General features: G+C 34.2%; 1 protein-coding gene across 2 annotated transcripts in view; it reads left to right on the top strand.

Annotated features, from left to right (window-relative positions):
• Positions 1-13,998, top strand: part of atrn (attractin) — a 113,986-nt gene that overhangs the window by 16,355 nt on the left and 83,633 nt on the right. For both annotated transcript variants that reach the window (XM_087780503.1, XM_087780504.1), the window contains exons 7-13: positions 1,928-2,018; positions 2,444-2,693; positions 3,777-3,960; positions 5,516-5,670; positions 7,867-7,951; positions 10,539-10,765; positions 13,151-13,272. In XM_087780503.1, the coding sequence (XP_087636629.1) occupies positions 1,928-2,018; positions 2,444-2,693; positions 3,777-3,960; positions 5,516-5,670; positions 7,867-7,951; positions 10,539-10,765; positions 13,151-13,272 (1,114 nt within the window). The remainder of the gene's footprint in view (positions 1-1,927; positions 2,019-2,443; positions 2,694-3,776; positions 3,961-5,515; positions 5,671-7,866; positions 7,952-10,538; positions 10,766-13,150; positions 13,273-13,998) is intronic.

Here is a 13,998-nt window from a genome sequence, read left to right on the forward strand (position 1 = left end):
GTCATAAGAAATAATGTTTACAATTGAAAACCATAACGAATGAGTAGCATACTGGTATAACTAGTATAACTGTGTTATGAGTACAAAATCTTTTGATTTATTTTTTTAAATGATGCATGCATCGGTATACTTTTTCTAAATTCACAAAGCTTCAGTGATGAGTTTACTGAGAGGGGGTGAGACCCCTAGGGTGTGATAATGGAAGACACTATTATTGTTTACAGAGTCGTAATGATAGTTGGGTTTCGTCTTATTTAAAATCATGTAAAAATAAACTTAAGAACTACTTATAGTCCTACCTCACCAGAAAAAAAAAAAAGTATCTGGACATGGAAATTGTCAATTAGCAAATTTAAAAAAAGAACAGAAGATACATTTTGCTCTTTTAAATATGTCAAAAGTTTCAAATGTATCATCTTCGTTTATTGTTATTAACACTTAAATCTTGTTTTTTTTGTTCTTCAATCCATTATAACACTGCAAAACGGTTAGAAATGCAATATATCTCAGTACATTGATAACAGTTGGACGTAATGTCTAATGTGTAAAGGTGTATATTGATACTTTAGAATAAAATAAGTAATAAAAGGTGAAATTATTATGTCTACGGCTATTGAACATTGTTGTTCAGAAATATGCTGTCATCTAGTGGCCTGAAGTTTAATTGCAACAGGAAAAAAAACAAGGTTATGAATGTTTGCATATTAATTTTCAACCAAAATATGTCCAAACCTCAGATTTAAAAGCTGCTGGAATCAAATGTATCCTCTCAATCTCAGTCAGTAATAAAAGGTGAAATTATGTCGCTATCGAACATTGTTGTGCAAAAATGTGAAGTGGATCGATGTATTGTATTTTTATATATATATATATATATATATATATATATATATATATTATGTGTTTATAGCTATAACCCTAGTTAACTTTGATAAAATAATGAAATTGGTAATTAAAGGATGATTTTTTTTTGTTGTTGTTGCTATTGAAAATGTTTGTGAAAAACAATGTCTGTTTATTGATTTATTGTAAAAAATGCATATGTACACAAAAAAGCGTTTTAAATGCATTAAAAATTACATTAGATGCTTTTGTGAGGAGAAAAAATATTTATAATTTTATATATTTTTAAGAATTATAAGAATGAAAGTAACGATTACAGATGAATTTATTGTATCGCTCTTGAAAAAGCTGTGGATCGATGTGTAGTAACTTACATTGAGGTGTTTTGAACATGAAATTAGATCCTAACATGATCAGTCTTTGTATATTTCATCTTATTAAACTTGAGAATGAAAGTATTTATAAAAGATGGAAATATTTTGTTGCTATTGTGCAGAAATACACTGTGGATTGATTAATTATTAGACTAGTTATGAGACATTTTTTAAAATTAGATGCCAAGATGAGATTAAAGTAACATTGCAGTGACACTATGTCGACACTAGGGGAGCCAGAAAGTAAGTAAGTAAGTAAGTAAGTAATATTTATTTATATAGCGCTTTTCGAGACCAGGGTCACAAAGCGCTTAAACAATCAAAACAATACTCAAAAAAGTACATACTTTAAAGATCAAGATAATACTGAGAACAACACAGGAGTTCGAGAAATTCAAGGAAAAGCCTGAACAAATAGAAACGTCTTAAGATGTTTCTTAAAGGAGTCAGTAGACTCCAGCAAGTTCAAATTACCACCGATCGGGCTTTTAACAATTTAACATGGAAACTGATTGGGTATATCTTTTATAAAAGTTAATCTAAAAAAAAAATTCTGTTTATAATAAAAAAAAAGGGGAAATATAGTAGAATTAAAGGAACATGTATAATAATAATGATAATAAAATGGAAAAATCCCTGTTGTATTCTGACATTACTAGCAATAAAGATGGGATAAAAAGAGAAATTAATGTACTTTTCTGTTTTCATAGCTATAATCTATCAAGCAAGACTTGGCTGACCCTTGAACCTTCGGTCAACGCCGTCACGCCACGATATGGCCACTCCCTGGCTCTTCATGAGGTAAACTTCTACTCAAATCCATCTGTTCTCACAGAATAAATGTCTATCCCTGCGAGGAGGGGAAGCAGCTGACAAGTGTGGAATGACAAGTATCATCCTGCCGTCGTGTCGGATGCGATGTAAACATCTTGCACAGCGAAGTCTCCGGCGAGAAAACTGCTGATGGAATCATAAATCAAGAGACTTTTCTGCTCAGTGGTTTTTCGGAAACGTCGGAAGGTGTCGCGTGTTTGCGATGCTCGAATTGTGTCAGCGTAGCGACGCGACCGGAGAAGCCGCTCCGACAAACCTCGACTCGAATCTGGATGAAACTCTGCCGAAGCGGAAACTCACGGCGCAAAGATGTTAGGCTCTGAGAGAGAGACGAGCAATGATTCATGATTGACACTACATTTTTACCCATAATCCTCTGCTGCTTTTTACAGGGAACGATGTACATGTACGGAGGGAAGATCGACTCCACCGGGAACGTGTCCAGCCAGCTTTGGGTCTTCCACATCCAGAACCAGACCTGGGTGCTGCTGAACCCCCGGGCCCAGGACCAGTACGCCGTGGTGGGTCACTCGGCTCACGTCGTGCCCCCCTTGCTGGAGGGAGAGAGTCCTGTCATGGTGGTGGTTTTCGGACACTGCCCCCTGTACGGTTACATCAGCCACGTCCAGGAGTACGACATCGGTGAGTCGCTCGCCCGAACGACACAATGTTTAATCACAAATACGTCTTTCTTTATTGTGGAAATAACCTGAAAAATATGTAGAACTTTAGTGTAAATACTGTATTTAGGGTGTTTATTGTCAAGAATATAGAGACGCTATATGTAGCACGATACAGGGTCAATAATACGATAAATTGCTAAACTGTAGTAACAAGGATATATGTGTAGTATTGTCGAGTACTTGACTCTGGTGTTGCAGAATTTACAGACCACATGACTCTTGACAAAGTCGTAACTGCTTTCGTTTGTTTTCAAACCAATATATGTCCAATATATATGTGGAATCGACTGTATCCTCTCATCCTCAGTCATCTCCCGAATGTCATTGTAATGGATTCTGCCATCTAGTGGCTCAAGTTTAATTGCAACACAGAAATAAACAAACATTATGCATATTTGCATGTGAATTTTCAACCAAAATATGTCCAAACATCAGCTTTAAAAGCTGCTGGAATTGACTGTATCCTCTCGTCCTCAGTCATCGCCTCCATTCCCGTGGGATTTCAATTTTGCGGCGAAAACATAATGACCGCTGCCATCTAGCGGCCAGCAGTTTAATTGCAACTAAAAACTGAAGATAATATTTGCATGTTCATTGTAAATAATATAATTATTTAATTTTACACACAAATTACTGTACTTTAAACGAAAATATATCTATCTTTTTTAATAATCTATACATTGCTGTCCAATACAATACAAATTCAATACAATATCGTGGAAAGAATATCGCGATATAATTTGGATATATTCAAATAGATATAACACCCCTAATCGTGAAAATGTACATGATAATTGTAAATAAAAATAAATCTAATTTATTTTAATCAACACTTTTAAATAAATATATATTAATATATTAAACAATTTCCCGAAGGAGACCTCCTGAGGGGTCAATAAAGTTTTACCTTACCTTACCTTATATATAAATGTATATAAAATGACTATGATGGTAATAAAATAGGATTTGAAAGAGAAACAAAACAGTTTGGTAAAATAAATATTGTGATATTTAAGTGTATATCTTCTGTGGCCTCTACCAGGGAAGAACACGTGGAGCGTGGTGGAGACGGACGGCGCTCTGGTCCAGGGCGGCTACGGCCACAGCAGCGTCTTCGACCCAAACACTCGATCCATCTACATCCACGGAGGCTACAAGGCCTTCAGCGCCAACAAGTACGGCCTGGCAGGAGACCTCTACAAGCTGGACGTGGACAAGAGGAAGTGGTGAGACCAGCTCAACAACTTTTTACAAGGACGGATTTGACTTTTTATTTGCTAGCGTGTCGTTGGGTTGACTTCCTGTTTGTGTTCAGGTACAAGAAAACAATACATTTTATATTTTATTTTATCAGAAATATGTGGATTAATGAACAAAAACAAGAAAATAAATAATTTTAAGTCGTAACAATAAGCAACCAATACAAAAGCCCCAAATATATGTCGAATTTTAGTGTAAATAGCCTGTTTATTGTCAAGAATTTAGAGGCACTATATGTATCACGATACGGGGTCAATAATACAATAAATTGCGATACTGTCTGAACGAGGATATATTTGTAGTATTGTCGAGTACTTGACTCTGGTGTTGCAGTATTTACAGACCACATGACTCTTGACAAAGTCGTAATTGATATCATTTGTTTTCAACCAAAATATTATCCAAACATCAGCTTTAAAAGCTGCTGGAGTCGACCGTATCCTCTTGTCCTCAGTCATCACCCAGATGTAAGTGTAGTGACTGTTGCCATCTAGTGTTCAGAAGTTTAATTGCAACACGAAAAATAAACAAACGTTATGCATATTTGCATGCTAATTTTTCAACGAAAATATGTCAAAACATCAGCTTTAAAAGCTGCTGGAGTCGACTGTATCCTCTTGTCCTCAGTCATCACCCAGATGTCAGTGTAGTGACTGTTGCCATCTAGTGTTCAGAAGTTTAATTGCAACACGAAAGAATTAACAAACGTTATGCATATTTGCATGTTAATTTTTCAACCAAAATATGTCAAATCATCAGCTTTAAAAGCTGCTGGAGTCGACTGTATCCTCTTGTCCTCAGTCATCACCCAGATGTAAGTGTAGTGACTGTTGCCATCTAGTGTTCAGAAGTTTAATTGCAACACGAAAAATTATCAAACGTTATGCATATTTGCATGTTAATTTTTCAACCAAAATATGTCAAAACATCAGCTTTAAAAGCTGCTGGAGTCGACTGTATCCTCTTGTCCTCAGTCATCACCCAGATGTCAGTGTAGTGACTGTTGCCATCTAGTGTTCAGAAGTTTAATTGCAACACGAAAAATTAACAAACGTTATGCATATTTGCATGTTAATTTTTCAACCAAAATATGTCAAATCATCAGCTTTAAAAGCTGCTGGAGTCGACTGTATCCTCTTGTCCTCAGTCATCACCCAGATGTAAGTGTAGTGACTGTTGCCATCTAGTGTTCAGAAGTTTAATTGCAACACGAAAAATAAACAAACGTTATGCATATTTGCATGCTAATTTTTCAACGAAAATATGTCAAAACATCAGCTTTAAAAGGAGTCGACTGCATCCTCTCGTCCTCAGTCATCACTCGAATCTCATTGTAACGGCTGTTGCCATCTATTAGACCTGAAGTTTAACATGTTACATTACAATTAAATTGAATTGAATTGTACTTATAATCTATTTTTTTTTTTTTTTTTTTTTTTGGTCGCGTCAATGCAAATAAAAGGCTCGTCCAGGAAAAATTAAACATAAAAATAAAAGCTTGATCTTCATCCGTGTGTGCAGGACCATCTTGAGGGACAGCGGGTTCTTCAGGTACCTCCACACGGCGGTGATCGTCAGCGGCACGATGCTGGTGTTCGGAGGGAACACCCACAACGACACGTCCATGAGCCACGGCGCCAAGTGCTTCTCCTCGGACTTCATCAGCTACAATTTAGGTCAGTTTATGACACTTTATTTCAGGGGGAAATCCATTTTTTTTTTTCAAAATAAAACACCTTTCAGACACGGTGAATCAATATGGCAGAAATTTAAAGATATATTTTTAGGTACGAGAAGGAAAAAAAGGGTCTTTATTGAAGACGTACTGTTCGAAAAATCCACTTTGATTTGATTTAATTCATATTTAAGTCAGGACAGCTTTTATTTTGAAGTCCTCTGCCCCCACCTCGTCACCAGGAAGTCCTCGCACATTTACAAACGGATACGTTCTAACTTTCTCGAGTTGGAAATGATCTATTCCCCGACCTTTGACCTCTCCAGAGGCAAGCAATTGGTCATTTCTGGAGCGAAAGTATTTCCGCAGCTGCAGGATTCGTGCCGACGACTCGCGGCATGAGCTCAGTAATTGTCCTGTAATTACAGTTTAGACGCGATGCGTTCAAAGACTTAATGACCGTCGTTAACGAGCTGAGCTCGATTATAGAGGAGGACTCGGGGCTTCCGTCCCTCGACCTCCTCCTGCTCACATGCAGTACTCGGTACAAACGCAGGATGGCGCTGTCTACCCGTGAAAAGCGTGGAGGCTCCACTGAGACGTGATGATGACTTGCAAGTATATACTGGAGGAGATTTACTGCGGTCAGAGATACAGGACGTTTGAATTCTTAGGCTTAAAGGTTGTGAAATATAAAATGAATTTTATGAAATATTCATGATTTAATAAAAGATGAAAGAGGTCAAGATGACACTGAAGGAATTTTCTTTCTACTATTTTCCTTAATTATGTCATCTTTTGACATGTTTTAGCTGTTTTATTGTATTTTATTATTGCTTATGTGCGTTTTATTTACTTATTGTATAGCACTCAGTGCCCAACGTTGTGTTGTTTTTTAATTTTAGTGTTGCTTTATATTTTAAAATGGTATGGATGTTATAACATGCTGATACAGCAATATATTGTAATATTTATATTTATACTGTATCAATATTCGACAACAGCATGTCGATATAAAAAAGGCTTTATAATCATATTGTATTTTATTACCAAAGTTATTTTATGGTTTATGTTACAATAAAGTTTGTATAAAATGTATACTTTATTTACAATTAACATCCAAATATTCCTGGCGTTTCTGTGTTGCAATTAAACCTCCGGCCACTAGATGGCAGCAGCCGTTACATGCTCTGCAGCTAAAGGAGTGATTAAATCATGCGACGACTGAGCACGAGAGGATACAGTGATTCAAGCTGATATTTGGACATATTTTGGTTTGAAAACAAATGAAAATAGTTACGACTTCGTCAAGAGTCGTGTGGTCTGTAAATTCTGCAACATCAGAGTCAAGTACTCAACAATACTACACATATATACGTGATACTACAGTATCATAATAAATTGTATTGTATCATGATGCGTATCGTATTCTGCAAATACAGACTCCCATTGAAGACTCAAATATAATATAATATAACAGATGTGATTTTTAATGACTTTATTGTAAAAAGGTTAACACAAAAGTTATTTTAAATGTTTCAAATATTAAGAAAAGTACATTTAAAATTTGATGATATAATGATATACATGAAGTCATCTGAACATGATGTAAGGATTTTAATTCTTGTTACAGTGATCAAACATGTTGTTTTTAAAGCTCAAAACTGAATTATTAATTCCTATCAAAACAATTGACACTCGGTTCAAGTATTTAATAAAAGGAAAGTGAATTTTATTAAGAAAAAATACACTTTTCTATGTCATTAACAGATAAAAAATCAAAATGAAGAAAATGCATCTTGGTGTATAGTTGGTCAAATATGTTTGTAATAATATACATTTATAATAATCATATTTCCTGTTTATTTATTTGTTTTTAATTCATTATTTCATCATTTTTATATGTATTAATGTATGATTTTCATCAGAGTGTCAGGAACAGTTTGACTTTCATTACGATGCAGACGCACAACAACATCCGTCCCTCGACAGTTTCTCCTCGTCCTCGTCCTCGTCACTCGCGGCGTCTCCTCGGTCAAGGACGCCGTCGCCGCCGACACGTTGATTGACAAATAGATATGAAGCTGTCAGCGAGTCTCTCCGCGAAACCGACCGCGGCCGACTTTTCCCGAGACACGTATGATTTAAAGCGTACCAGAGGTCGGCGGCGTTGACCCCTGAACATTTCTCATTGCAGCCTGTGACGAGTGGAGCGTCCTGCCTCGACCGGACGTCTACCAGGACGTCAACCGCTTCGGACACTCGGCGGTCTTCAGCGACAGGTGAGCACTTTGAAATACGAGATTTATAAAAATACTTTTTAAATCCAAGTAAATAAACAGATTCATTAAAATAAAGTGTTTGGTTTGGAAGGAATTAAATCAATCTTCACTCTCTTGTTAATTAAACTCTGAGTAGAAACTTGATAGAAATCTATGTTTAATCTTGTGCTCTTGTAATTAATCCTGTGTTGTTGTTTTTTAAAATAAAGTAATGTAGGGGCCTAAAAACAAAAGTTTAAATTCTTTTTTTTTTAATGTTCTTTTCTAAAAATGCTGGACCAATGTGTGTAAATGTCTTGAAAGTAAAAAAATATATATAAAATAAACAATCAATCATTAAAAGACATGTTAATCCCTTAAAAAGAATCTAATAATACAAAAAAAACCCTGCAATTCCAGATTCTATAAATTAAAAAAAATGTGATGCATAAATTATTTAAATAAATGTGTTGATTAAAAAGGCAGAAAAAGAAATAAGGGAAAATGTTGATGTTGTTGTAAAAAATTCACTGTATCCTCTCGTCCTCAGTCTTTGCCGGGATTTTATTGTCCTCTTAGCTTCAGAGGTAATAGAGACGGAAGTTTAATTGCGAGACAAAAATTAACATGAACGTTCTGAATATTTGTTATTTATAATATATTATATATATTATTATTTTATTATTTATTTATTATTTTATTTTTATACACACTTTATTGAAGTATGGAAAAATCTAGAAGATTTTATTGAGTCTATTAGGTTTTCATTTCATTGATGATTTAGAGGATTTTTAATCTTAATTTTCAAAAATATGAAGTCAGTATTACTTAATTAGAAAAAAAAGAATGCCATAATTTAAAAGTGAAATTAATAAAAACCTTGTAAAAATTCTGAATAACAAAAAACAGAAGGCAGTGCTCAAAAATCGTAATACAAGAAAGATTCAGTTAACATGTGGTCTTAGAAAAAACCTTTTATTGTCTTAAAAATAGTGATTATCCAATTTATTTTTAAATTATAGATTTGCAGAATGAATACTACATTTAAAACATTCCTTCAGGTAAGTGTTATTGGATATATGAGTAACATTTTTATTTAAAACAAAGTAAAAAATGCAACAAGAGCCTAATTTTAACCAAAAAATGAATGAAAATGTGTGATTTAACATGAATAGGACTTTGCAGACATTAGTCGTCGATAAAAATGAATTAAAATTGTAGAAATATAATCACAATATGAGCTAAAAACACTTCTATCAAGAGTTTTGATATCTTTTTACATCGTGACTTGTCACTTTTCCGTAGAAAAATCAAACCTATGGTTGAAACTGTGATTCAGAGCAGGTTGATTCCTGGAGTGATGCTGGAAACGCTGTGAGCTCCTTCATAAGAGTCTGTTCACAGCGAGCAGATGCGATGACTCGTCTGTAAGGAGTGTTTGCATCGCCTGCCGAGCCACTCATTTAGATCCATGTTAAATTATACACCTGCTGTTGACGGCCAATCACGCGCCAGCCTGACACACCTGCTGATCATGTGCACCCATGAATAACTTCAGTTCAAGAGTCACTTTATAAAGTGAGACTCTTGGTCACGTGTACGGAAGTATGTTCGTGTTAATGTGGAATCTAACATTTCAAATGTTTTTTATTGAAATGTTGTTGATTTTTTTAGCATTGGATAAATATTTTAATAATTTAATTCAATTCTTTGCACGTTGAAGAGTTGTTTTTATTTTTTAATAATTGAGTTACTGGTGCCACCAGTGAATTCAAAAGCCAATTAAAACTATTATTTTTTTCCTTTTTAATTGTTGGAATAATATTATCAACCTTGGTGTATAAAGAAAAAATAATACCTTGAAAAATAATAATTTCTATTAAAAACTGTAAAAAGAAAAAAATTAAATGATATACATTAAAAATATATTAAACCTTTTAATAAAAGTTTAATTGAATAGATATATTTAATCAAACCAAAGTCCAACCTTTTAATTTCAAAATGATAGAACTCCATTATTTAAAAAAACAACTAATTCTCCTCTTAAATGTCAAAATGATTGAATTCAATTATTCAAAAAATCGAATTCTACTTTTTAAAATCGAAATGATTGAATATAATTATTAAATACAATTCTATTTTAGTTTTAAATATTGAAATTAATTAATTCAATAATAACAATAAAGCTGATGCTAATTTTAAACATTGAAACTATTGAATTAAATTATTAGAAAAATCATGTTCTACTTTTAAGTATTGAAAGTATGCAATACAATTATATCAATTATTAGAAAAAAAAAAAGAATTTAACCATTCAATAAACACATAATTCAATTTAATTCATTTATAAAAACGAATATATCCTTTTAGTACAGAATGTATTGTGATCCGCAGGAGCTTTAAAATAAAAAGACAGAATGACTAGCATTTTTTTTTTGTTTTCTGCTGAGACAACAAATGTCAAGAATAATGTTGGAAAACATTTTTTTTTAATAATCTGTAACAACGAACTGGAAATATGTGGTACGTTGACCCAGATTGTGGAGATGATTTTGGCCCCTGTTTTGAGATGATATCCTCACGTCCTGCGTCTCTTCTGCCGCCACAGTCAGATGCACGTGTTCGGCGGCTTCAACAGCCTCCTGCTGGACGACGTCCTGATCTACACGTCGCCGAGCTGCTCCGCCTTCTCCACGTCCGCCGCCTGCGCCTTGGCCTGGCCCGGGATCCACTGCACCTGGAACAGCACTCACGGGACCTGTCTGCCGTGGGAGGGCACCGGGGTCGCACCCGAGCTGCAGCATCAGTTCATGTCCTCGTGCACCACAAGATCATGTAAGTAAATGTTTTAATTGTTGTTGATCAGGATGAGGATCAGCAACTCTAAATATTGATTTTTTTTTTACCTGTATGATATAGGATCTCCATTTTATTAAGGTCATGTTCTTCTAATGACCTAGAAAGATGGCTCTTGAGATAAGATAAGGGACGGAGATGGTGGATGTCGACATAAAGTTTAAAATTGATGTTCAAGGAAAGAAATCAGTTTGGTGAACAAGGACAAACGGAGAGATCATTCGGATAAATTCATCGCTTAAATAATGAAGAGATGATATGATGATATACTTTGATACTGTAGTAACAAGTATATATGTGTAGTATTGTCGAGTACTTGACTCTGGTGTTGTAGAATTTACAGACCACATGACTCTTGACGGAGTCGTTACTGATTTCCTTGGTTTTCAAACCAAAATATGTCCAAACTGTCACTGTATCCTCTCGTCCTCAGTCATGATCAGGATCTCAATTCAGCGACTACTACCATGCAGCAAAATATGCCAAAATATCAGCTTTACAACGAGTGGCCGTATCCTCTCGTCCTTAGTCATCGCTGGTTTTAATTGTTTCTTTAGCGAAATATGTCTAAACATCAGCTTTCAAAGCAGCCAATGACGACCGTATCCTCTCGTCCTCAGTCATCGCTGGGATTTTATTGTTCTTTTAGCTGCAGAAGTGATGTTGTCTTAAGTTTAATATAAATATATTATATATTTTTAATATATATATATATATATATATATATAATCATGATTTAAAAAAATGTAATTTATAAATAAATGATCTCAGGTAAATACTATAGTGTTTTTTTTGGCTTTGATTAAGGGTAAAATGTTTTGTTTTTTTAAACTCAGTTATCATTATTATTATAACCAGCAAAAAAAATCTAACTTTAAAGAATTCATTTTTACCAAAATGTTTATTTAAAAAGAAAATTGTAGTTCGTTCTAAAGCAACATTTTCATTTAAACTAAATGTATATACTGTATATATCAATACATTATTGATATTTTCTAACACACGTAGTCGATTATAAATGTATAAATGAATTAAATATAATTCATCTTCATCACCGCGTGTCACCAATTTTTCTGACTCGTCCTGAATGTGTTACACAAATTAAAAAATAATAATTTGTGGTCTTTGGTTCGTGACACGAGCCGTCGTTCCAATTAAATCAGTCGCCTCATGATTTCCTCAGAACAGATTAAAAATCATCCAGGAAGCGATAAAAAAGAATTAAAATAAAAAAAGTGCTGAGTCAGTAAAAACCCGGTGATGGAGCAGGAAGTTGAAATGTTCCAGTCGTGTTGGAAACAGAAGCTCATCATGATCCGACCTTTTCCTTCACCTTCAGAGGCTTGTTTCCTCCTGCACTGGTTCACAGGTAGGGGGCAGATGGGAAACTACAGCCTGAAGTATCTCAGACACATTAAACATCATGAGGCTGTGCTGCCGTCTGGCTCGACGCCCTAGTTTCCCCTCGACTCAAGTCAATGTTCCGATGGAGACGCAGCTAAACGATTGAAGTAGTTAAAAAATATTGACTCACTTAAATACAGCAATTTCTTTTCTTTTTTATCATATCCATTTTTTCAAAAATATTTTTTTGAATTGGAAAATGAAAAGCTTTTAAAACACATTTTATTTGTTTTATTTATTTTCATTGTTCTTTGTCATATTTCAACAAAGTGTGTAAAAAATAGAATAATTAGATTTTGTTTTTAAATAACCAATAGGAAAGTGTTAGTTTATTTTCGGTTGCTATTAAACTTCATCAACAGTCATTACGTCGGCGATGACTGAGGACGAGAGGATACACTCACTCATTTTTAAGCTGATGTTTCGACGTATTTTGCTACAGGATAGCAGTCGTTAAATTGAGACCCTGACCATGACTGAGGACGAGAGGATGCAGTGGACTCCAGCAGCTTTTAAGGCTGATGTTTCGACATATTTCGCTAAATGGTAGCAGTCGTTAAATTGAGATGGCGATGACTGAGGACAAGAGGATACATTGGTCTCCAGCAGCTTTTAAAGCTGATGTTTGGACATATTTTGGTTTCAAAACAAATGAAAGCAGTTACGACTTCGTCAAGAGTCATGTGGTCTGTAAATTCTGCAACACCAGAGTCAAGTACTCGGACAATACTACAAATATATTCTTGTTCCTACAGTATCACGATATGGTATTGTTGCCCCTGTATCATGATATGTATCATATCTCAATATTCTTGCTAATACACACCCCTTAAAGTCGATTCATGAACTGAATATTACATTTATTTACTTCTTAAAATGTTCATAGATATTAAGCACCAGTAATAAACGAGGCATTAAAATGTTCTACAGCTTTTAACTCCGATTTCCGTCATTTTCCAGACGTCGACAGCGAAAGGTGTGACCAGTATTCCGACTGCTACAGCTGCACCGCCAACACCAACGGCTGCCAGTGGTGTTCAGGCCAGTGCGTCTCTCTGGGAAGCAACTGCACCTCCACCTTGGTGAGAACTAATGCTAACCATTCTAATAATGCTAATGATGCTAACAATGCTAATATTTGAAATTAAATATTACATTCTAATTGAGTAAACTCTGAATTTTTGAACGCACTTAACCTAAGCATTCGCTAATCACTTTAAATAAGTGTGTGTCTTAAATAATAAATAACTTAAGCTACTTCCTGTCCCTCTAAACAGGAAGTAGCTTGAGCATATCCTGAACTGATATTTGTTTATATTCTTAGAAGTTGCATTTATGTTGCGGAAAAGTATTTTAAGAAGTCCAAGAAGATATTTTGTGAAGATTCATTAAAGTAAATTTACAGTAAATAAATTTACACAACATTTACAAATATATATATATATATATTGTAAACGACTATATAATATAAATTTAAATTTAAATAAAAAAAGCTTAATAATAATTGTAAAAGCTTTTGTTGACATCGATGAAGTAAAATAACAAACTAGAATAAATAGTAGATTTAATACTTTATATTGAAATAATATCTGAGATAATAATAGAATATTTGTTTTTATTCCGGGTTCTTGTTTGACTTCCTGATCAATTGGAATTTTTCAAAATAAAACATAATAAATGCATTTATTGATCTAGTTAAAAACATTGAACACGATAAAAAACCTGAAAGAAAGAAGGATAAAAAGTATTTGTCACGAACAAGCTGTTATTTGAGGCAAACAAATGTTTTTTCTTGAAACTGAGAAAAC

Source organism: Callionymus lyra, chromosome 18 (assembly GCF_982586985.1).
Source record: "Callionymus lyra chromosome 18, fCalLyr1.hap1.1, whole genome shotgun sequence".
In the NCBI taxonomy this organism is placed as follows: Eukaryota; Metazoa; Chordata; class Actinopteri; order Syngnathiformes; family Callionymidae; genus Callionymus; species Callionymus lyra.